Source organism: Aspergillus saccharolyticus (assembly GCF_003184585.1).
Source record: "Aspergillus saccharolyticus JOP 1030-1 unplaced genomic scaffold BP01scaffold_25, whole genome shotgun sequence".
Classification (NCBI taxonomy): domain Eukaryota; kingdom Fungi; phylum Ascomycota; class Eurotiomycetes; order Eurotiales; family Aspergillaceae; genus Aspergillus; species Aspergillus saccharolyticus.
In genome coordinates, this window is record NW_020290635.1 from 333,518 (window position 1) to 353,448 (window position 19,931).

General features: G+C 52.6%; 8 protein-coding genes across 8 annotated transcripts; 5 read left to right on the plus strand and 3 right to left on the minus strand.

Moving 5' to 3' along the window:
- The first annotated feature begins 90 nt into the window (after nucleotides 1-90).
- On the plus strand, nucleotides 91-855 carry BP01DRAFT_97578 (uncharacterized protein). The gene has a single exon (XM_025580275.1). The coding sequence runs from the start codon at nucleotides 296-298 to the stop codon at nucleotides 803-805; it is 510 nt and encodes a 169-aa protein (XP_025429685.1). The 5' UTR covers nucleotides 91-295; the 3' UTR covers nucleotides 806-855.
- Nucleotides 856-2,191: 1,336 nt separating this feature from the next.
- On the plus strand, nucleotides 2,192-2,668 carry BP01DRAFT_384356 (ATP synthase subunit C family protein; the record flags this gene model as incomplete). Its single annotated transcript, XM_025577503.1, has 1 exon — nucleotides 2,192-2,668. The coding sequence occupies one exon, from the start codon at nucleotides 2,192-2,194 to the stop codon at nucleotides 2,666-2,668; it is 477 nt and encodes a 158-aa protein (XP_025429686.1).
- A 956-nt stretch (nucleotides 2,669-3,624) lies between these two features.
- On the plus strand, nucleotides 3,625-3,999 carry BP01DRAFT_97655 (uncharacterized protein). Its single transcript, XM_025580277.1, has one exon. It carries the CDS (start codon nucleotides 3,674-3,676, stop codon nucleotides 3,965-3,967), a length of 294 nt encoding a protein of 97 aa, XP_025429687.1. The 5' UTR covers nucleotides 3,625-3,673; the 3' UTR covers nucleotides 3,968-3,999.
- A 2,054-nt stretch (nucleotides 4,000-6,053) lies between these two features.
- Nucleotides 6,054-7,193, plus strand: BP01DRAFT_424757 (bZIP transcription factor; the record flags this gene model as incomplete). Its single annotated transcript, XM_025579719.1, has 1 exon — nucleotides 6,054-7,193. One exon carries the CDS (start codon nucleotides 6,054-6,056, stop codon nucleotides 7,191-7,193), a length of 1,140 nt encoding a protein of 379 aa, XP_025429688.1.
- Nucleotides 7,194-7,251: 58 nt separating this feature from the next.
- On the minus strand, nucleotides 7,252-9,107 carry BP01DRAFT_97672 (MFS transporter). Its single transcript, XM_025580278.1, has 2 exons — nucleotides 8,567-9,107; nucleotides 7,252-8,507 (listed from the first exon to the last, which is right to left on the minus strand). Exons 1-2 carry the CDS (start codon nucleotides 8,891-8,893, stop codon nucleotides 7,311-7,313), a joined length of 1,524 nt encoding a protein of 507 aa, XP_025429689.1. The 5' UTR covers nucleotides 8,894-9,107; the 3' UTR covers nucleotides 7,252-7,310.
- Nucleotides 9,108-11,260: 2,153 nt separating this feature from the next.
- Nucleotides 11,261-13,012, minus strand: BP01DRAFT_417192 (cytochrome P450; the record flags this gene model as incomplete). Its single annotated transcript, XM_025579242.1, has 5 exons — nucleotides 11,261-11,888; nucleotides 11,978-12,440; nucleotides 12,515-12,597; nucleotides 12,655-12,901; nucleotides 12,989-13,012. The coding sequence occupies 5 exons, from the start codon at nucleotides 13,010-13,012 to the stop codon at nucleotides 11,347-11,349; spliced, it is 1,359 nt and encodes a 452-aa protein (XP_025429690.1). The 3' UTR covers nucleotides 11,261-11,346.
- Nucleotides 13,013-13,567: 555 nt separating this feature from the next.
- BP01DRAFT_323009 (Diacylglycerol acyltransferase family) lies at nucleotides 13,568-16,490 on the minus strand. Its single transcript, XM_025572778.1, has 4 exons — nucleotides 15,850-16,490; nucleotides 15,155-15,796; nucleotides 14,710-15,102; nucleotides 13,568-14,645 (listed from the first exon to the last, which is right to left on the minus strand). Exons 1-4 carry the CDS (start codon nucleotides 16,398-16,400, stop codon nucleotides 13,658-13,660), a joined length of 2,574 nt encoding a protein of 857 aa, XP_025429691.1. The 5' UTR covers nucleotides 16,401-16,490; the 3' UTR covers nucleotides 13,568-13,657.
- A 584-nt stretch (nucleotides 16,491-17,074) lies between these two features.
- On the plus strand, nucleotides 17,075-18,973 carry BP01DRAFT_323012 (cytochrome P450; the record flags this gene model as incomplete). The annotated part of the gene is made up of 6 exons (XM_025572779.1): nucleotides 17,075-17,263; nucleotides 17,320-17,415; nucleotides 17,484-17,553; nucleotides 17,613-18,168; nucleotides 18,219-18,594; nucleotides 18,659-18,973. Coding segments are annotated over exons 1-6 (1,503 nt in total), but the record flags the coding sequence as incomplete, so codon positions are not given.
- Nucleotides 18,974-19,931: the final 958 nt, after the last annotated feature.

Sequence of the window (19,931 nt, forward strand, 5' to 3'; positions counted from 1 at the left end):
TCGACAGTGGCAATTGACTAGGTACGTATTTCTACCGTAAATTGTGCCCGGCTGTTGCGACGGAAGAATCCGGCTGGGAATAGCTTCCCTTGCTCCCCTAATCCCTGTCTGCGGCGGCTGCATGCTTAAATTGCAGGGCCAGTTTGTCAGTTCAGTGGCAGCAGTTCCAACCTGGAAGGGAGGAAAGCCAGCTTTGGTTACGTAAGGATGCAGGGCGGCTGAGATCATATCTCGATCACCGCCAACGTGATTGACTAGTGCCGACTCGGGTATAGTGCAGTAAGCATGGAGTTGAATGAGAGAAAGTGAGGAAAGGGGGTGGATGTTGATGAGACCCGGAGGGAGTCAAGAATCAATCCGTCATGTCTCAGCGCCGATGAAACCTCCACGGTATAAATATGAGGGTCTATCACTTTTCCTTATAGATGGGGTGGTCAAAAGAAGAACGGGGGCGGACTACCCCAAGGTGGTGAGCGGGAACCGCGATGGTCAAAGGAAGGGCTGCTGCTGGCCTGCTGCAGTGTCACTAGCGTTGACCGTCCTGGGATTTTCTCTAGTTTGGCTGGAATGGATGAAAAACAGCTGGGAGGATTGTGACGGTTTTCTTCCCGAGGATTTTCAATTTCTCTGGCTAGGTAGGGTTGGGGGAAGGTGGGAGAGCGGGAGACAAGCCGCGGGCTGGCTTCTTCCACACCCAATTTGGCCAGTTCTTCTGATCTATCCAAAAAGTTATATAAATCCACATCACCTCCCTCGAACCAACAATGGGGGATGTGGACAGAGCAAATGTGAACGGATGCAGTGACATTCCTCATTCTTCTGGTTCTGCTGGCTGGAAGGTTGGCGTCTCGAGTTCGTTCACAGTGGGTGGTGGCCCCCAGCTTCGAGCTAGCTCTTCATGCAGCTTAGCTCTTTACTCCGGCGTCCACGGGATGAGTCGGGATGTCCCAAAAGAGCTGGATCCCAATCGGCCAAGTCGGTGAGGCGAGGCAATTCTCCCTCTTGAATTTCAGACTCACGGACGGCGGCACCAGCAGCACTCCAGCGAAGCCACCCAAGTGACCAAACATCAAACAAACCTGCTTGCGTTGCCAGTGGGAATTCTGTTTCTGGGATAGAACCTCCGGCGCTGGTGGAGCCGCATGCCCGATTCGGCCCGGTTTTATTGTGACCGAGCATGTGGCGAGTCTACTATTGGCTACGGATGCACCGCTAAGTGGGTCATATACCACTCTATCGGACCCATTTGGTTGCAGGGATCCACTTTGGCTCCTTGGTTTTTTTTTTTGTCTTTTTTGGCCCTCTCTTCCTACTCTCTGTCTCGCTGTTGCGGTTGTTGTGAATCTCCCTTTTTCACAGCTTCGGGACACCTCGGAATTTGTGCAATCTGTAGGCCTGGCTCTCCCTATGGGCCAATTGCTCTGTCTGAGGGTAGCTTCATGGGAATCGGATGAGGGAAGGGGAAAGAGGTCCCATTTTATACATGTAAGGAAGAATGAAGGGGAGCTCGGTGTCCACGGTGGGAATGCTGCCTCCCCATCCATCCTGTATTCTCTCCACCTTCCCCCCCCCCTTCTCCCCCCTTTGGTCAATCTTTCCCCGGTCACCATGGTTACAGGTAATCTTACAGTAAAGTTGACTGATGCACATCGGCTGGTCATGGGTGAGGGTGTGGATGCGCAATGGCAGCATCGCCGCAATGCGACTCGTGGATAGCACGGCCAGCGGACCTGCGCGGCTGGACAGAGACCCTGAACAATTGGCTGTACCGACAGCACTGCACGCTTGGCCCCATCCCGAGCGAACCCGAATTGTCCGCGAATCCGGTGGTAATTGAGGTGTATGATACTCGTAGGTAAGATAGAGGACAATCAATTACTCGAAGCACACACGCGCCAGGCCCCGGGTAGGGCTTTTTTCCTTCCCAACAAGCGCACTAACGGAGGTCGACTGGGGGGCTGGTGGACTCGAAAGGGTAAAAAACGCGAAAATTTAGCGGGAAAGTATTTATGGCCCGAACGGAGTCTGTTGTCACTTTCGCTCCAGGTTTTCTCTCCCAGAAAAGTTCTTCCTCTTCCTCTTTTTCTCCTCTTCTTCTTTTCTTCTCTCTCCTTTCTTCCTTCCCATCCTTCCCCCCCATCTTCTCGAGAAAATCAGTCTCTTTCTCAAGATTCATCACCCATCCATCACAATGGCCTCCTCCCGTGTCTTCGCCTCTCGCCTGGCTTCCACCATGGCTGCTACCACCAAGGTGGCTCGCCCCGCTGCTCGCGTTCAGCTCAACGCTGTCGCCCCCAAGCGCACCTTCACCACCCAGAAGAAGATCAACATGACCCCCTTCCAGACCGTCAAGCGTCAGTCTCCTTCCGGCCTCATCCAGGCCAACGCCCGCCAGGCTTTCGCCGCCCAGGGCCGCCGTCAGTACTCCTCTGAGATCGCCGACGCCATGGTCCAGGTCTCCCAGAACTTGGGTATGGGTTCCGCTGCCATCGGTCTCGGTGGTGCCGGTATCGGTATCGGTCTCGTCTTCGGCTCCCTCCTTCTGGCCGTCTCCCGCAACCCTGCCCTCCGTGGTCAGCTCTTCTCCTACGCCATTCTTGGTTTCGCCTTCGTTGAGGCCATTGGTCTGTTCGACCTGATGGTTGCCATGATGTGCAAGTACGTCTAAATTTAACGCAACTACCTCCTATCTCCCACGACAATCGAGCCGCATCTTTTATCTCCTAGCGAAGCGTTTGCGGTATCCGGCAAATCTTGGAAGGGATCGATTTTTTTTCTTGTGAGATGAATACGGGAAGGAACCAAATGGGATGATGACGAAACCAAATTTCACAAAAAGAAAAAAACCTTCAAAGACAAAATCTACGAAGCTTCTTCTGGATCACTTGTACAACAATTCCACAAATGAAACAATCGGTTTAATGAGCGTGCTCGTCCGGTAAACCGGTTATCTTCTCTTTGTTCCATTATCATTCCTTTTCTTTGTTCATCTGCCAGAAAAAAAAAACCAAATTGAGAACGACTGGGGTTTCCTTCACAGCCGCTATTCTTCTTCCTAGGAGGTTAATTCTTCTTGTGGTGGTCTTTTTATATATCATGTACTACTCCCTTTTCCTTTATTCTCCCTCACGTCATCGTCTACAACATGCAACCAATATACACTGTACATATAGAGTTTAAAACGGCCACTCTAAACCCACCCATCTGGAGCCTCAGCCTTGAAAACTCGCTGTGTCGGTTGAGAGAGCATGTAGAAGGTGTGTAATGGAGACAAGCGGCGGGAATCGTAGAACTACCGACTACCCCGTATCTGGGGTTGTGGAAGAGCTGGAGCTTGGATTGGGATTGAACTCAGCTGCTCAGAGGAAAAAACACTTGAGATCCATCCAACTGTAGTGATTGAGAGCCACTGAGGAGTCGTATATGGCGTACGGTAAAGACGGGACCTGAGAGGGTCAGAGCTCTCCTCCCCGTCCGTGGTGGGTGTAGACGGATGGCTTAATGATTAAGATGCCAGCTGTCGAAAACGGGCCAACTCCTCCTTCCTTTCCCTCGTCTTCCGGGGACGGATGGGTCCAACTGTCTTGTCGGGTGGAAATGACCAGGCTAACCAGTGCTTCTGATTGTTATCAATCAATGGTCTGGCTTTCTGTTTAGATTATCTTTGTACACAATGTACGGGGAGGACAGTCGATTATCCTCTAAACTCGTTCTAGTTCCAGGATTGACTCGTTCCGCCTGTTCCCCTTTCCCTCCCGGTCCTCGACGTCGGTGTGTGCGCATGTATCAGGGAATGGTGGCAGGAGGATCATTGTTATCTACCTTAGTCATCACCAGCACTACTCCGTACTGCGTACGGCCTGCGTACCTATCTCTTAGTTACCCACGACAAGACGTGGCCACTTGTCACCCGCATCAACAATTCGATACATCCAACCCATCAATGCAATTCCAACAATTGTCTTGACTATTTCACTTGATGCAGTGTACAGTATTATACGGAGTAGCTTTGGAAGGGCAACAAAAAAAAATCTTTGGTCGCAATCCACATGCACGGAAGCATGCAGCCAGAAGATCTTTTCATTACAGCGCGTCACAGGTCGAAATTTTGGTCCGATCAACGGACAAACTTCCCACTTAACCGCGGTAATCACTGCACGCCGTTTCCCTCTGCGCGTCAGATCTTTGGCTTCCAGGGTTGACTTAATTGCATTGGTTCTTGCCGGTGAGCAGGGATTCATTCCTCCCAGAAGGTTCTTTGGCTCTTCAGATCCTTGCTAGGGATAGTGCTTAGCAGGGTGGAATATAAAGGGTAGTCGTGATCCTAGTGTATTGTACGGAGTACAGCAGATATACACGCTCGGTGGAGGGAGAGAATCTGATACATGGAAACTCATCCTTCGTACACCCTCGGTGGACGGGTAAATTGGGTGTGATGAATCATGAGCATATTGGTGGTCGCTGATCCGTTCCCTCTTGCTTCATGAGTCGAGCCGAGTCCGGGTATTGGTATTGCCTGCTGCAGTATTGTATAACTAGGTACAAGCTAATGTATGTATGTAACGAGGTGATTACGGGTCGGGTAGGTATCGTATCCCCTGGCTTTTCTTTCGAAGAGAAGGTTTGCCGGCTAATGAGGCGGTCGCCCAACTTGAACAATCAAATATTATGATAGCATAGGGACTATGGATATATTCATCTCGAAGGGTCTTGGTGTGAGAGCAACAGTAAGTATAAGAAGACTCAAGCTCTAGATCAGTATGATACTCCCATTAGTCAAAAAGTGGTTCTGCTTGGTGAGGATAGCTTTGGCGGAGCTCTAGGATACCCACTCGATATATATCTTGCGACTTCGCGCAACCACTGATCCATCAACACAAGCTTCAATGGGCGATAGTACTGAAATCTCTTCCATCGTCTTGAGCATATGCATCTTGCACTCTACTAGAGTCTTTATTATGCAAGATCTAAGATCCGCATGGGATAATCGCATGCGGACAAGGTGAGAACCTTTGGTATGACTTATTAGTATCACGTGCACCCGTGCAGCCTCAGGCAGTAAGATCACTTGGACCTTGCCCCGCGGTCCACCTTGACCTCCACCCCTCCGTCAACCCCGCCGCGCCATATGCCAATCACTTCGGAGCATCTACCTCAGCAGCAGCAGAAGCAGCAGAAGCATATGGTCCGCTCAGTGGACATATCTATCTACTTTGCGGATCATGTAGTCTGTCATCATCGCTCGATCGATCCACTGCGCCTGACTACGTCCACCTGAAAAAGCCCATCACAAATCACAACCTCAACCCCAGACCGCATGGCGCCTTGCCAGCACCCTCTACAACTCGCCTCCAAAAGGCTCACCTTCGCACCGGCATACTTGAGACACGATGGGTCTACGGAGTCGTTACAGTCGGAATACTTGTGGACACAGTGGACACACGCTGGTGGCCATGTTTGCCGGAGGACAAGCCTTGTGGACGGAGGTAGCATGCCGGGCTACCTGATAATGGATAATGGGGTCTTGTGCTCGATATGCTTCATCGTAGTGGCACTTCTCACCCCCCGCGTCCTCGCGACTTTGTAGCTTCGATTGGAGAATTCACTGGAACCCTGTGATATTCGTCCAGAACGAAATGGTAAACTGTCCGAGCGTACCTAATCAGGCCAGTCGCGACGAGTGTAATCGCTTGCCCAATTGTGCATATAAGCCCACTTGAAGGTGTACAATCAAACATGTGCGATTCAGTTGAACTTGTTCCAACTTGCGGCGATTGTCTAGCATGAACGTTAACCGGGCAAGAAGCATGATCGCAATGGAAGATCATTTTAAATGGACATTGAAAGCTGCAAGGCCGAAATTGGACTGACGATGTCAGCCCGCCAACCCAACGGTGCAAACCCCATCCAGACACGGTATCGGCATACGCCACGTGACTTATGCACAGATCGGGCGCATAATTTGTGCTGTCCTCGACTATCAACCTTCCGTCTTCATATCGAATCACAAAAAACAATCTGCCACATCAGATCATTCTCCAAGCAATGTGATCATGTCGGATAACAGTCGCCTGTCTTCCGCGGAGAAAAAGCGTCTTCGGGATCGGCGAGCCCAGCAAAATTCGCGAAGTAAGAAGTTGCAGTATCTCGGTCACCTTGAAGAACGCATCGCTCGGCTAGAAAAGCAGCTCGCCCATTGTCGGCAACACCACACCGATGAAGGCGTCCAGCAGCAACTCGAGGAGATGGAGGGTCTCCGGAAACAAAATGAATCTCTTCTTGCGCGTCAACGACAGCTAAGGAGTCTCGTGCAATCCTGGGACCTCGAGGCGGGCACTCTCTCGGAAGCTCCCTCCAGACCAGCTTATCCTCCAGAAGCAGTCAATGTCGAGAGCCTGCGTCCTTCCCTACCACCACCTCCTCCGACAACAGTTTCCCTCAGCCCGGTAGACCCCTTGGAGGCCAGCAGAAGAACTCTTCCTATCCCTCCACTTCCTCCAATCTTACCCCCGTTGTCCCCGATTGCAGCTACTATCAACCCCGCCAACGATTCGGCAGCTTCGACTAAGCCGCTGTGGGAACGCATTCCACTCAACAATAACGACCCGGCAGCCCCCCAACTGCCCTGGCAAGCCTATCCGGAGCAGATCCGAGCGTCGCCAGACTCCCCCGCCTCTCCGCTAGATATTTTGTATGGCTCCAAGACCAACGTCCTGGCGGACCTGATCTACCGCACCATGAAGCGACGCCCTCTGCGCGACCCCGAGCGTCTAGCCTGTGGCTGGCTAGCCTACCACCTCCTCAAATGGGTCTTCTCGCCCAGTCCCAGCCGGTTCGCTCGGCTGCCGACCTTCATGCATCCAACCCCTGACCAGCTGAACATCCCCCATTTTGCCTCGATCGACCTCATGATCTGGCCGCAGATCCGGTCAAACCTGATCCGCCGCTGGCACATCTACGAAGGCCAGCGCGACGATCTTTTTGGATTTCTGTCCTGTTGTCTCAAGGTCCGTTGGCCGTGGGGAGAGAGTATCCTCGAGCGCGACGAGCACGACCAACTCCGCATTCGACGCAGCTTCTACGAGACTTTCATGACCGTCGAGGGGTGGGGAATCACGCCGGATGTGATTCGAAGCTACCCCAGTATTCTGACAGGGGTGGACCTACAATCAATCGTATATGAGGTTCTGTGATTGTTTGAAAGGGAGAGAGAGAAAAAAGAAGTACAAGTCTATAATCTATGTGCAAAACATTGAAAATCTATCAAAACATGCCATTGGGTCATTATTGTCGTCTTTCGGTCACGTTCATCAATCCAGGTCGACCGGGAAGCGTTCCCGAATGATCTTGCCGTATCGATTGAACAACAACGGAACCGGCACAAAGGCCAGCGCCAGGAACCCCAGCAGCGAGTTGCCCCATCCGATGCCCATGTTGCGGAACATGGTGGGCCCCGCCAAAGGCAGTAAGGCGCCCATCAGGGATCTCGAGGCAGTCATGGTGGCGTTGGCGGAGGCCGCATAGGCCGGATACGCGTCAATGACATAGGTCTGGATGGGCATCCAGATGCCGAGCATGCCCACACCGAAGGGAATCATCCCGATGATCGGGACGATCCAGTGGACCTTCTGCGCATTTTCCGCCGACCAGCCATACCAGAAGAAGGTGATGGGGATGATGCAGCTGAAGATGAACATCAGTGGCAGTCGCATCTCGGGTTCGAACTTCCCGCCGTTCTGAGCGGTCAGCTTGATGACCATGCGGTCATTGGTCAGCGAGACTGTCAATAGGCCGACGAAAAACCCAATGCCGATGCCGATGTACGCGAGGCCCGCGAGGCCGGTCGAGAAGCCGTACCGCTCCTCAAAGACGGTGGTCACGGTGGTGAAGAATAGGTACAACAGACTGTACACAAAAGCGATGTACACCGACAGGAGGAGCACGATGGGCGACTTGAACAACAGCACCACAGGCCGCTTGAGTCCCTGCGTGAGGACCTGACGGGCAGAGGGGGTGGTTTGGTGCATGTTGCCTGTGACGTCGTAGGCGCTGCGCAGGTCGACGCGATCCAGCTCCTGGGCCAGGCGTGCTGTCTTCCACCTGATCAACAGCGGTGCGTACGTCTCCTGGTTCAGGAGCTCGATCCCGGCCGAGATGACCGCACCGCTGATAATCAAGAGGTAAAAAATCCAGCGCCAGCCGATGGTTTCCCCCATGAACCCACCACAAATAGGGCCGATGACGGGCCCGATGAGAGGGCCCATGGCCCAGATAGCGGTGGCGCGACCGCGCAGCTCTGTCGGGAATAAATCCGCGATGACTCCGGCGCCCAGGGTGACGCAGCCCGAGCCGCCGATACCGGTGAAAAAGCGCGACACGATGAGCGTGGTCATATTGGGTGCCCTAGCACAGCCGATCTGCCAGACGACGAAAAACCAATTCGCGCCGCTGAGGACGACCCGACGGCCGTATATTTCACTAAGGGGGGCAAGAAGTAGAGGGCCGAACTGGGAGGAGTTAGCCTTCAGGGAGTGTGCCACCGAAAAAGAGATAGATTCAAACCTACCACGAAGCCCAAGAGATAGATGGTCACGCTGAAGGAAAGCAATGTCTCATTGGTGATCATGAATTCCTCGGCCACGAACTGGATCGCTGGGGAGAACATGCTGGACGCCAGTGGAGAGATAAAGGTGATGGAACTGATGAGCGCCAACAGGGTCCACTTCTTGGAGGCAGGGAAGTTCTGGGGGTTGGCGGGATCATCCTGTCCATCCCAACCCACCAGCCCTTGCGAGAGATCTGTGACGGGGAAGACGGTCTTGAATTCCTCGGAGGTCGACGAGGTATCGAACTTCTCGTGCAACCGTTGGACTTCCAGGTCGTCCGGCTTCATGGCTGTTGCTTAGCCGATGGCTGGTTGGGAGGCTGTTCGACCAGGTATAAGCGGATGCAGTACGACTGCGGGATGATTGGTATAGATGGGGGCGCTATCAAGATCGAATCACGGATCAACAAGCGCAGGCTAGTAAGCCGGTGATTTTCCCATACGAAAGAAACTGTGTGGGATGAGAAAAAGCAAATGGTACCCCTAGACCGAGTCTCCGGGCTAGACAGTACTTAAATCTATACTGTTTTTGCCGCCCTCACCATGTCGGGAGTTCAGCAAGCCCCCGGCCCCGAGAATGCAAGACCCCACCTTATTTCCAGCTGGCTGGACACCTGCGCATGGCTGAGTGCTCTTAGTAGAAGTGGGGTTTGGAGGGGGGAATCTGGGTACTGCTGGGGCTGAGACTGACAAGGGCCGCAGTAGCCGATTGGAGCTGACAACATCCTATGCGCGATGATTATCGATATTCGATAACACGGCCCTTTTTTCGTTGCAACTGCTTTAGACATGTCTTGTGGTTGATTCATTCTGTAGACCACATGAAATAAGATCACCTATGCCATCTATGGGTGACGTTGAAACCGAATTAACCTCGGAACCCAGTGGTAACATGCGGACGACAACATGATTCCATGATCTCGTTGTCGGGAGATACTTAGGGCAGGCGGTAGTCAACATTCGGGCCAAGACCATGTATGTGGGTAAGCGGACAACAACACCACTGCCCTTGGCCGGCTTCTCCCTTCCATCCCAATACGAAGATGGCGATATGTTCCCTGTTCACGGTGTCTATCTCCCCTGTTTGCCTTATTCTCTTGACACTTGACACTTACTTGCGACCAAGATCGAGTCTGAAGAGTTTTCAGTATATAGTTCCCACTCGTTCTGGACTCCCTTCTCTCTCTCGCGCGCGCTAAGCAAAGAAGAAATTATTGCCGGCGCGGCGGTGGCACTTCAAGAGAAAAGCTTCGAGACTCGCAACTACGGACGAAAATTGCTGCTAGTGGGTCTAGACACGAGGCTGAGGCTTCACTAATGCTCCTGTAGTTTGTGGATTAGAAAATTGTACAGTACTATAGTTAGTGTACAGAAGTCAGAGGTCTTCCTACCCCAGCAAACCCAATACGTAAAGCTGTCTAGGGCGCGGCTCTTTTGTCCTCGCTGACGGTTCGGTTTAGTAGTCTGTGGATAAGGGGTTTAATTGGACTAGTCCAGCCATTAGCCACGTTCTTTCTACGTAGTTTGTCTGCACGGTATCCAGCCCTTTTTATTTTTGATTCTTGGTTCGTTTTTTTCTTCTTCTTTTTTTTTTTTTCTCTGGTTGGTATTTGATTCTCGTAGATTTTACCCGAGCCCAGCATGAGAGGTGATTAGTATTTGACTGTGGCGGTGAGGTCACTGTGGTGGGGCCGGTGGAAAATGCCGAGTCTATAGTACTGGTTTATAGATAGATACCTACTGTTTAGATACCTCCCTGAGCTAGAGGAATGTATGGAGTGCTGAGATTGGAACAACAACAGGGGGGTGTTTGAGCTCGTTCGCAGTGACCTTAAAGCTAATACAGCGTATACAGCTTATACATACGTACGGGGCGGAGGCCCGACCGGCCGGTTTTCGTTGCGGCGCCTAGCTGAACCCTTAATTGGTACATAGTATATAGCTACAGTATGCACCACCAAACCCGTGGGATGAATTCTCGCCTAATTTAACTGTCTGACGTGTATGATGAGCTATAGAAGTAAGGCTGACAGACTTGCTGGGGTACAGAGGATCGAGGGGAGTTAAAAATTTGCAGATGATGGGCATTCTCGGCTAGTTTTACCCGGGATTGTTGTTCGGGTACCTAGGGTTTCGGGGTGGCCGACAGTCACAGTAGTGGTTCATCTAGTATAAGTTATTTACTCGATATACTAATGCATTTACTATGCAGCTTGATTGACGTGTTATGCCCTGCTTGGACCGGTCGGGATTCGCCTATCTTGGGCAGAGAAAAGGGGGCATGTGGTCGCCAAACAAGTACTTATACTTCGTAGTGTACTCCGTACTCCGTATGTATGTACTCCCCGCCAATGAGCCTAAACGAAGAACCTAGATTCATGACCCCTTTTGGCTAACACAACGCTGGAATTGTTGAATCAATGCAATGGATTGAAGCAACTTCCAGCAAATAGTGACTACTCTGCCCTCAGACCTCCTCGTATTTGGCGCGGAATCAAACGCACAGGCAACGCCTTCTTATGCCAGAGCAATGAGGTTCGCTGCTCGGCCCACCCTTTCCCTTCCGGCATCAACTCCACATCAAAATTCCAGAACAACTTACTCACAATCAATTGCATCTCCGCATAGGCAAGGCTGGAAGAAGCGAGTCTCCTCATTAGTTTTGGTTTCTTTCTTTTTCTTTTTTTTTTTATCCCTCCCCACTACCGATATTCTATAGAGATCCGGAGCAGGAACGGCACTTACTTCTTCCCCAAACAATTCCTGGGCCCGTAGGAGAACGGATGAAACGCCGCTCGATCGTCCTGCGCAAATCGCGCCTCGTCCTTCTCCCCCTCGACCCACCGCTCTGGCCAGAAGGTGTCTGGATCGCTGAAATTGCGCGCCGACCGGTAGCACGACCAGTGATGCAGACCGACCGTGGTGCCCGCGGGCACGAAGCGTCCGCAGATGGTCTGTCCGGGCGCCGGAGTGACCCGGGGCAACAGGCCCGCGACAGGAGGGTACATGCGCAGAGATTCCTCTAGCACGGCGTGCAGGTACGGCAGATGGGCGGTGCGAGTGACCGTGATGTCTCGCTCGTGGGCAAAGGATGATCGGATCTCGTCCGTCACCCGCGACAGTGCGCGCGGGGTGATGAGGAGGTAATACAGCATCCCGGAGAGAAGAGTGGCGGTGGTTTCGCTCCCTGCGATAATGAAGGTCTGGCTCTGCGTGACCATCTCTTCAAAGCATAGGCCCTCCGGGCCAATCGCCGAGCGAGAGCCTTTGAGCATGTAGTGGACTGGGTAGGATGTGGGCCGTTAGTACAGTATATATAGCCTCTGCATAACATCAGGAGAGCAAGCTCAGGCTCAGCGGGGCTTCACACACCAAAGTCTTGTCGCTCTGGCACTTTCTCCACTCGACGAGTGAGTTTGTCCTTTGCCAATTGGTAGACGTAGACGCGATCTTGCTGCAGGTGCTTGGGGGCCAAGAGCGACGCGGCCACGCGGCTCCACGCAGGTGGAAACAACTTGTTCGCGGCGCGGATGTAGATGGTCACCTCCAGCAGGCCAGTGATGGCGGCAAGATAACGAGACCAAACGCCCTGGTTCAGGAGACCAAACGAGTCCCCAAAGGCTAAGTCGCCGATGAGGTCGAACGTCGTGAAGTTGAACCATTGTACCATGTCGACCACGCTGCTCCCCGTCGGAACGGAGCGTTGATGGAGCTGACGAACGAGGAGGTCAACATAATGATGAAGAGTCGTCTCTTGGTCGCGAAGGGCCTTTTCGGAAAATGCATGCGACAGGAGACGCCGAAGACGTCGATGCTTGTCACCGTTGGCTCCAACCTGCATTGCGCACAAATTTTGACCCGGGCTGTCAGCAGCCTGGGCTAACACGAACCGATCCAGAAAGGACGTACAATACTCCAGTGACCGTTGGGCGGCGGGATAAAAGACTCTTGGTCCTTCTCGAAGACAGCTTTGACATCGCGGGTGCGGTGGTCTGGCACAGTGTGAGAGAGATGAGCATGGCGCAATGGGCGACTGTACCCGAACATACTGCAGATATCATTCCAGGCCTGACTGGAGTTGTATGACAAGCTGTCGGGCGCAATACGGACGACCTCGCCGTACTGATCGTGCCAGTCCTTCATGCGAAGATGGAGCTTCCCCTCAATTTCGAGGAACACGAGGTAGAGCCTTGTTGCTCGAGCAAGGATTGGCCCGGGGTACGAACGGAGAGGATGGAAGTAGAGGTTGTAAGTCACTCTGGCAGCGATGAGCAGACCAACAGTACACCAGATTGCCTGCACGGCACGGGTCAGCCAAGGAAGACCACTCGACCATCCACCGACGGAGGCGAGCTCATGAAGAGGATCCAAAATATGGACTACCCCGAATTTCTGAAAGGAGTCCATAATGGGTTGTGGCCGTCACCAGGAATTGCCTCAGGGGCGGCAGAAGGAAGCTGCAAATAGAGGAGAGACCCTGCCGCCATACTTATATCTCTCTCCGACAGTCCATGGCCCATCTGTCCCACATTTTCGAATCTGCGGTGAACACACCGGAGATGACATGAGTGGCTCTGTGAAGGGGCTGCTCCATGCAGTATGGTGGGTGCGTTGTCAAGAACCGGGTCTCTTTCTGTCAACAGAATGCAGCTTGTGCTGGATTTTGTGAGCAGAAATGGAGTATAATGGATGTTTATGTTGGGGGATCTGCATACCCCGGCACAAACGCAAGCAAGGGATATGTCGAATGCTAGCGCTGTGGAGTGGAAGATGAACTAGCCGTGACCCGAAGAGTATACTATCATCCATCTGGTGTCTACAGGGATAATCATACTTCTTGTGCAATTCATGCAAGTCGAAAGAGGATGCTCCTTTTCCAGCACTACAGGGTCGAGTGGCGACCAAATCTACGTAAAATGAATGATAATCGCCCGATTAATTCAAAAGTCATCATTCAGCTACCCGCGCTTGTTGGATGCTCATCTCAAAAAGTCTACTAATGGTATAAAGACAAACCCATGAACAACTCCAATAGTCCGAAGCTCCCACCCATTACTCCACGACCTCAAACTTGACCTCCTTGTTCGGTGCAAACACCTCCTTCCAGTCATCATACAGCTTCCCCAGTGCTTGCACATACTGCGCGTGAACCTCGTCGATATACGCCTCTTCCGGCTCCCACCGTTGCTGCTTCACTGGGATCGGCTCGCCGACCACGACATTCAAAGGCCTCCGGTGCGGACAGAAGATGCCGAACCGGCCGGTCGAGAATGCCACGCGATGCCCTACCGTGAATTCCCACGCTCGCGCCACTAGACCCAGCGCAGATGCACTATTCATATTCACCCGATCAAAGAGCTCGTTCTCGCCGAACGCAATGACGGGCACCAGATCCGCCCCTGTCTGCACCGCGACCCGCACAAATCCCTTGCGGATTTTCACAACTACACCCATGGTCCCCGGCGCTGCGATGTTATACTCCCGACTTCCGCCCACGGTGATAGTGATGGCGCGGCCCATCCCACGGTCGTCGTGGCCGCCACGCGTTAGGTGACGGATACATGATGAGCGCGACACCCCACTGGTACCGAGAGACAGGAGGTATTCGCGCAGCAGAGGGGTGCGGTAGAAGCTATCTTTCATGAGGAGGGTGTTGGTGATCCCCGGGAAAAGCTGGGAGAATTCCGCTGCCTCGGCGGCAAAGGCCCCCATGGCGCCACGCAGCGCGATCCCGTGAGGATGGTAGCCAAAGATATAGCATCTTTGTGGCTTCAGAGGCACGGTGCGGTACAGTGTAAGCGGGAAGTAGTTGGCGTAGGTTGTTTTCCAGATGGAGGAGTGACGGAATCGGTCGTTGCGCAGTGTTAGGGTACCGGTGTTGTGGGCTTTAGAGATGAACTTGATGTAGATGATATAGACCAGGGCAAAAAGACGAATCCGAGGCACCAGAAGCAGAGAGTAGCCTAGTAGTGGGAAGAAAAGCCACGTGTTGCTCAGCAGAGTCATGAGGAGGGTCTCGTAGATGTTGGTAAGAAGAGGTCTGCAAGGATGGTTAGATGTCAGTCCCGTGAACTGTACGAGTGCGAAAGCATTTCCCAACTTACTTTGAAGCTCCCTTGCCGGTCGTTCTAGGCCGCTGCGCAGTCTGAAGTACCATGCCCTGGCGATTCTTGACTTCGTACAAAGGACGGTTGGTGTCCATCTCCGGCAAGCGCATGGCGAGCTTGCCATGGTCACGAGACTGCGCAATCTCCACGATCTTCTCTGCCGCTGCAACTCGCCCCTCTTTCCGATGGCAGAGCTTCGAAATCTCGGCCGCCTTTTCTCTGTACGATTTGTTGTTCATGACCTTCAAGAGGGCCCGACTCAATTCCTTCGCGCTGATGTCTGGTGCACGACTCTTGTTACCATAGACTCCGATCCCAAGCCACTCGGCTCGAGCTGCGTTCTCGTAGCAGTCTTGCCAGGCAGGTAGCACCACATGAGGGACTCCATTTCTATTAATGAGATCAGTTGCAGTCCGCAGAATCCGGGAGTGGGACAACTTACTGAATTGCCTCGTACCACGAGTTGGCGCCTCCGTGATGGACCGAGCAGACCACCCGACCAGTTTCCAGCATCGCCATCGGCTCCACCTCAAACCAAGCGCGGACGCGGACGGAATCCTCCTCCATTTCCTCTTTCAATGACTCGAGCGACCGACCGTAAATATCGTCGACATCGTGGGGATGCTTGGGCAATTTCCACAGGATCTGGACTTTTTCGCCCTTCCAGCCATTGAGAAACATTTTCAGACCCGTCGCAATCTCCTCGGCAACCTTGGGATCAGGCGCATACAAGGTGCCTAGGTTGACCAGAATGGTCGGAGCTTTCGCGAGCCAGCGCGCCATCTCCGGGTCCTGCTTTTGCACCGATGCAGTTGGCAGCAGAATAGGTCCACACGGGAGGATATTGTCAGGCATCACGCTGAATGGCCAATCGAGCTCCAACAAGCCCGGTGAAATGTGAAATCGATCCGGCCGCCAGGCATCTGCGAAAGGGAATCTGCCATGGATCTTGTGCTTGATTCGCCATTCTCTGATCTCACGGCGTCGGCCACTGCCGTGGTACATTTTGGCCGTTTTCAGCACGGCAAGGGCATTCAGGGGAACCGTATGCCACGGGATGGGATAGGCGAACCCAGTGCCGGGTCTGGCAATTGTGTCAGTGCAGAACGAAGGCTAAGATGGAATGATAGTACGCACAAAGGATACTTCCATAGGGCTGCGGAATTGGGTTGCATGCCCAGGACGATGTGGCTGATTGATGTTGTGTTGATTAGAATGGCCGTGTGGCCAGTGTTGTACGCAGCATCTCGACCCTGAAGGAAGAAGAAGTCGACTGCCATTGCAGCTGGCTTCACCTCGTTGATGATTTCGACGCAGCTCTCGTAAATGTCGACATACTCCTCCTCGGTCCAGCCCCAAATGTCTTCACACAGAGACTGGAACCCTAGAACCGCCCCATGGTACCCGGGAGGATGAAACGCACCCCTCTTGCCCGTCCGAATGAAGACCTCAGTATTCGAGGGGCCTCTCACCGGGTGGAAATGGACGCGAGACCGGTAGTCCTTGTCGTATGCAGCGGCGTTGTCGGTTATGAGTTTTTCAACCCGACGCTCAAGGACAGGGAATGAACCAATATGAACGTCAACATTGCCTTGAACAAGAAGCTCATGAGTAATGGCGAGTATGATGTTGGTTTGACCATGTTCACTGTTTGCCAGGAAGAGGACTCGGGTGCGCTCGTCTGCCATAGTCGGCAAGAAAGATCTGTCTGCGGGGAAGTGACAGATGTAAGTGACAAGAAAGACCTTCCAACTTGTCACACGAAGGACTTATATAACCGAAACTTCACCAGGAAAGACAGTGAGAAAGAGTGGGGGACACCTAATTGGTGGAATGGACTCAAAACGATCTATCACAAAAATTGGAAAATGGTGAAACGTCCGAGTTCAGCTACGGACAATGACCGTTGCTCGAATAACGGTTTGACGCTCAGGTATTAAGGCCCCTTATATGGATCTGAAACCACGACCAGTCAGGGCATATGGTGTTTTTCTGGTAAATGAAGGCGGATGCGATTGCCGCAGGGGCAAAGTCATACTATACAATAGACTTTGGGGCCCGCTGATCCCCAAAAATGCGGCAGATCCACTCTTGACCCTGACCCGGGGTTCGATCTATCATCCAGGAACTCAGAACCTGCATCCAATCATGATCCTGAAGATCACGTATACATTATGGTCTGATCTGATTGAGTGGACCAGAATCAGCCCGGGGAACCTGTGCAACAGAAACATGGGCTGAGACCAGTAGATGCATCTAGCCGGATGGGATCAGGAGAATAACTTTTGCTTCAACAGCGGCACTGCTTGTTCCAGCGTGATTCACCTCGGGCTCCTGACGGGGACCATGGCCCATGCATGATAAATAGTTCTGGTCATAGCACGTCTGAGGCATCTTCTGTGGTGATCAACTACTCTCGTTCTTGCAATTACACTCGTTTCTTGTCATCACTCTCGTTAAGATGATCTTTCTGGCCATGGCAGTGCCCTCGGGGCAGTTCGAAATCAATCCTTCGGGAATCATCTCCCTTCCAATTCTCGCCATCGTGTTGGTATGCTGAAACTTATGATACAAGCTTCTCGACCGGTATGACTGACACACCACCAGATCCCTTGGCTTTTCATTCTCTTCATTCAATTGCTTCCCAAAGGGCCAATCACCAAGGGAGTCCCAGGCTCATTCCTTGATTTGTTCCTCTGCGGTGTATGTTTCCCTTTCTCCTCTGCACTCGTAACCAAACGGACAATTGTCTAACCACCCGGCACCTGCAGTCTGGCACCAAGATAGCTTTTCTGTCCGGTCGCAGTGCCCACTATTTTCATTCGTTGCACGAATCCTATGGTAACCTTCCCCCATGAAAACATGTGCAGCCTTTGGTCAAATCGACTGACCTGCCTCAGGCAAGATTGTGCGTTTTGCACCGGGCCAGGCGACTACCAACACCATTAGGGGCCTGCGCAACATCTATGGTGCTGGCTCGGGAAAAGGCACCGCCTTCTTGAAGACCGGTTTCTACAAGGGTATCTCGAGACGGAATATCTTCACTGCGAGTGACCCTGTATATCATGCCTCAGCGCGAAAACTGTTCGCTCCTTCTCTTAGCCCCGGCAGCATGCAGGCTCATGCAGGCGTTATCAAAGAGCGAATCCTGCATTTGCACACGACGATGAAGGAAAAATTGAAGACAACAGACACGCTGTCTCTGAACCAGCTGCTCTACTGTCACTCCGTTGATACTGTGTCCGAGGTGCTGCTCGGGAAACCATTAGGCTGCCTGCAGCGCGGAAAGCCCTATTTCTGGACTGAGCAGCTGCCTCGAATCTTCTACTGGAGTACCATCCGTGATCAATTCAAGGGCTCAGGAGTGCCGACGATGATCAAATGGATGCTTCGTCATTTGATTCGCAAGGGTGTCCGCCAGTCCGCGGAACAGGCGAGAATGAGACTTATCAACGAGTGAGTTCTGACCAATCCTATAAGTGAAGTTATCGCTAAGATGCAAACAGGCAACTCGGCGCACACCACACCCGTCGGGACATTATGGTCGAGGTGATGGAGCGAGCAGGCACAAGCGATCTGCCGGTGCCAGAAATTGCCGAGAATTTCTCCGCGATCATGCTGGCTGGTTTCCATACCACCCAGAATGCTCTTTGTGCGACCATCTACTTCGTTCTGACCCATCCTGAGGTGCATACCAAATTGAACCAGGAGTTGCGCTCGGCCTTCACGTCTGCGGAGGATGTTTCAGGGCACGTCGCACAAGAGCTGCCGTATTTGAACGCTGTCATCAAGGAGTCCCTCCGTTTGTATCCTCCTGTCCCAGTGGGAGGCCCGCGTGTTTCACCCGGAGCCTATGTGGATGGAACGTATATCCCGGCCGGAGTAAGTCCCAATGGCATGTTCCCCAGCCCCGCCTGCTCCAGCTAATCATGTGGCACCGTTTCAGACTGAGATCTGCACTTCGATCTTCGCACTGCACCATAACCCCGAGTACTTCAATGAGCCCTACGAGTTTATTCCCGAGCGGTGGACGGAGCCAGGCTGCACGGACAAGAAAGAGGCTGTCCAGCCTTTCCTGGTGGGCAGCCGGTCCTGCGTTGCCAAGTACTTTGCGAAGCAGATGATGCAGCTAACTCTCGCTGCATTCTTCCTGGATTTTGATGCAGAGTATGTGGGTCGCGTCAAGGACTGGCAGCGCGAGAGTCGCTGCTATGCTTTCTGGGAGCTTCCCGATCTGAAGTTGAAGTTTCAGAAGCGTGAGATTGCTTAATCAATGGGACCGGTCGATCCAAAGATCTAGATCTAGAGAGGGGCTGGTTCTTTCTCGGGGGGGTTTTCTTCTTTGGGTTTTCTTTCCACCACACACACATTCATTTCATTTTCTCATCATGTTGAAAGTCGGCCTAGTGCTTCGGAATTTTTTGGCAGTGGATCTCAATGATGTTTATACCCCGCATAAGGTTTTGGCATGAAACGAGATAGTCAGCAGTAAACAAATGCTCACAAGAAGACAAACGAATTGATTTTTGGCCATCGGAGATTGTTTTGGATTGATTAAGTCGATTAACGTTGAGTGGAGTATGGAGAGGGGGGGCCATCGAGGGGCCCGATGGCCCCAATTTTGAGGCCGTCGTCAATACGAACCCCGGTTTCAGCTTTCAACCATGAAAATTGCAGAGTTTGAAACCAAACCTCAGCCCGGACCTACTTGAGATCCCCCCCTTTAGGGCCCCGGCAATCCCTCCATCAGGCTGTAATATCCGAACGGGTCGATCTGGTTCGGACACGGTTGCGTTTCAGCCGCACAGACTTGACCTCTCTGCTAGCCCTAAAATTGAGCGGAGTTTTTGGTCCCTGATCGTCTCTTTTCTCTCATCCACGTGAAACACTGGTACACAGCGACTGGCACCCGATGCCCATCTTTTGGTTCCATCTTCAATTCGACTTGTCGACAGAATAATTGGGACATTGGCCCAGCCGGTCTCGTAACGTATGACACGATGGGCACGATCAATCGACTTTCCCGTGGTACGGAGAGTTCCAGGGAGATGAGTGGATTGGATTATAGGGGCCCTATCACGTCCCCAGTGTCTATTCTGCTCCTATCACGCCTTCGCTGGCCATTCCCCTTCATTCAAATCCATTCTTTCTACTGTTCTGTCTTGGCTGGGCTGGGTTCAGTCACTGTACCGACCTAAATCGCCTCGCTCCTCCGCTTC

Excerpts from the sequence above, each read along its gene's own strand:
- BP01DRAFT_97578 (XM_025580275.1), top strand. The coding sequence starts at position 296 with ATGAGAGAAAGTGAGGAAAGGGGGTGGATGTTGATGAGACCCGGAGGG.
- BP01DRAFT_97655 (XM_025580277.1), top strand. The coding sequence starts at position 3,674 with ATGTACGGGGAGGACAGTCGATTATCCTCTAAACTCGTTCTAGTTCCA.
- BP01DRAFT_323009 (XM_025572778.1), bottom strand. The coding sequence starts at position 16,400 with ATGGCAGACGAGCGCACCCGAGTCCTCTTCCTGGCAAACAGTGAACAT. Across the intron at positions 15,797-15,849 it reads GCCCTATGGAAGTATCCTTT|ACCCGGCACTGGGTTCGCCT; the intron begins GTGCGTACTATC and ends CACAATTGCCAG. Across the intron at positions 14,646-14,709 it reads ACCGGCAAGGGAGCTTCAAA|ACCTCTTCTTACCAACATCT; the intron begins GTAAGTTGGGAA and ends CCATCCTTGCAG.
- BP01DRAFT_97672 (XM_025580278.1), bottom strand. The coding sequence starts at position 8,893 with ATGAAGCCGGACGACCTGGAAGTCCAACGGTTGCACGAGAAGTTCGAT. Across the intron at positions 8,508-8,566 it reads TCTATCTCTTGGGCTTCGTG|TTCGGCCCTCTACTTCTTGC; the intron begins GTAGGTTTGAAT and ends AACTCCTCCCAG.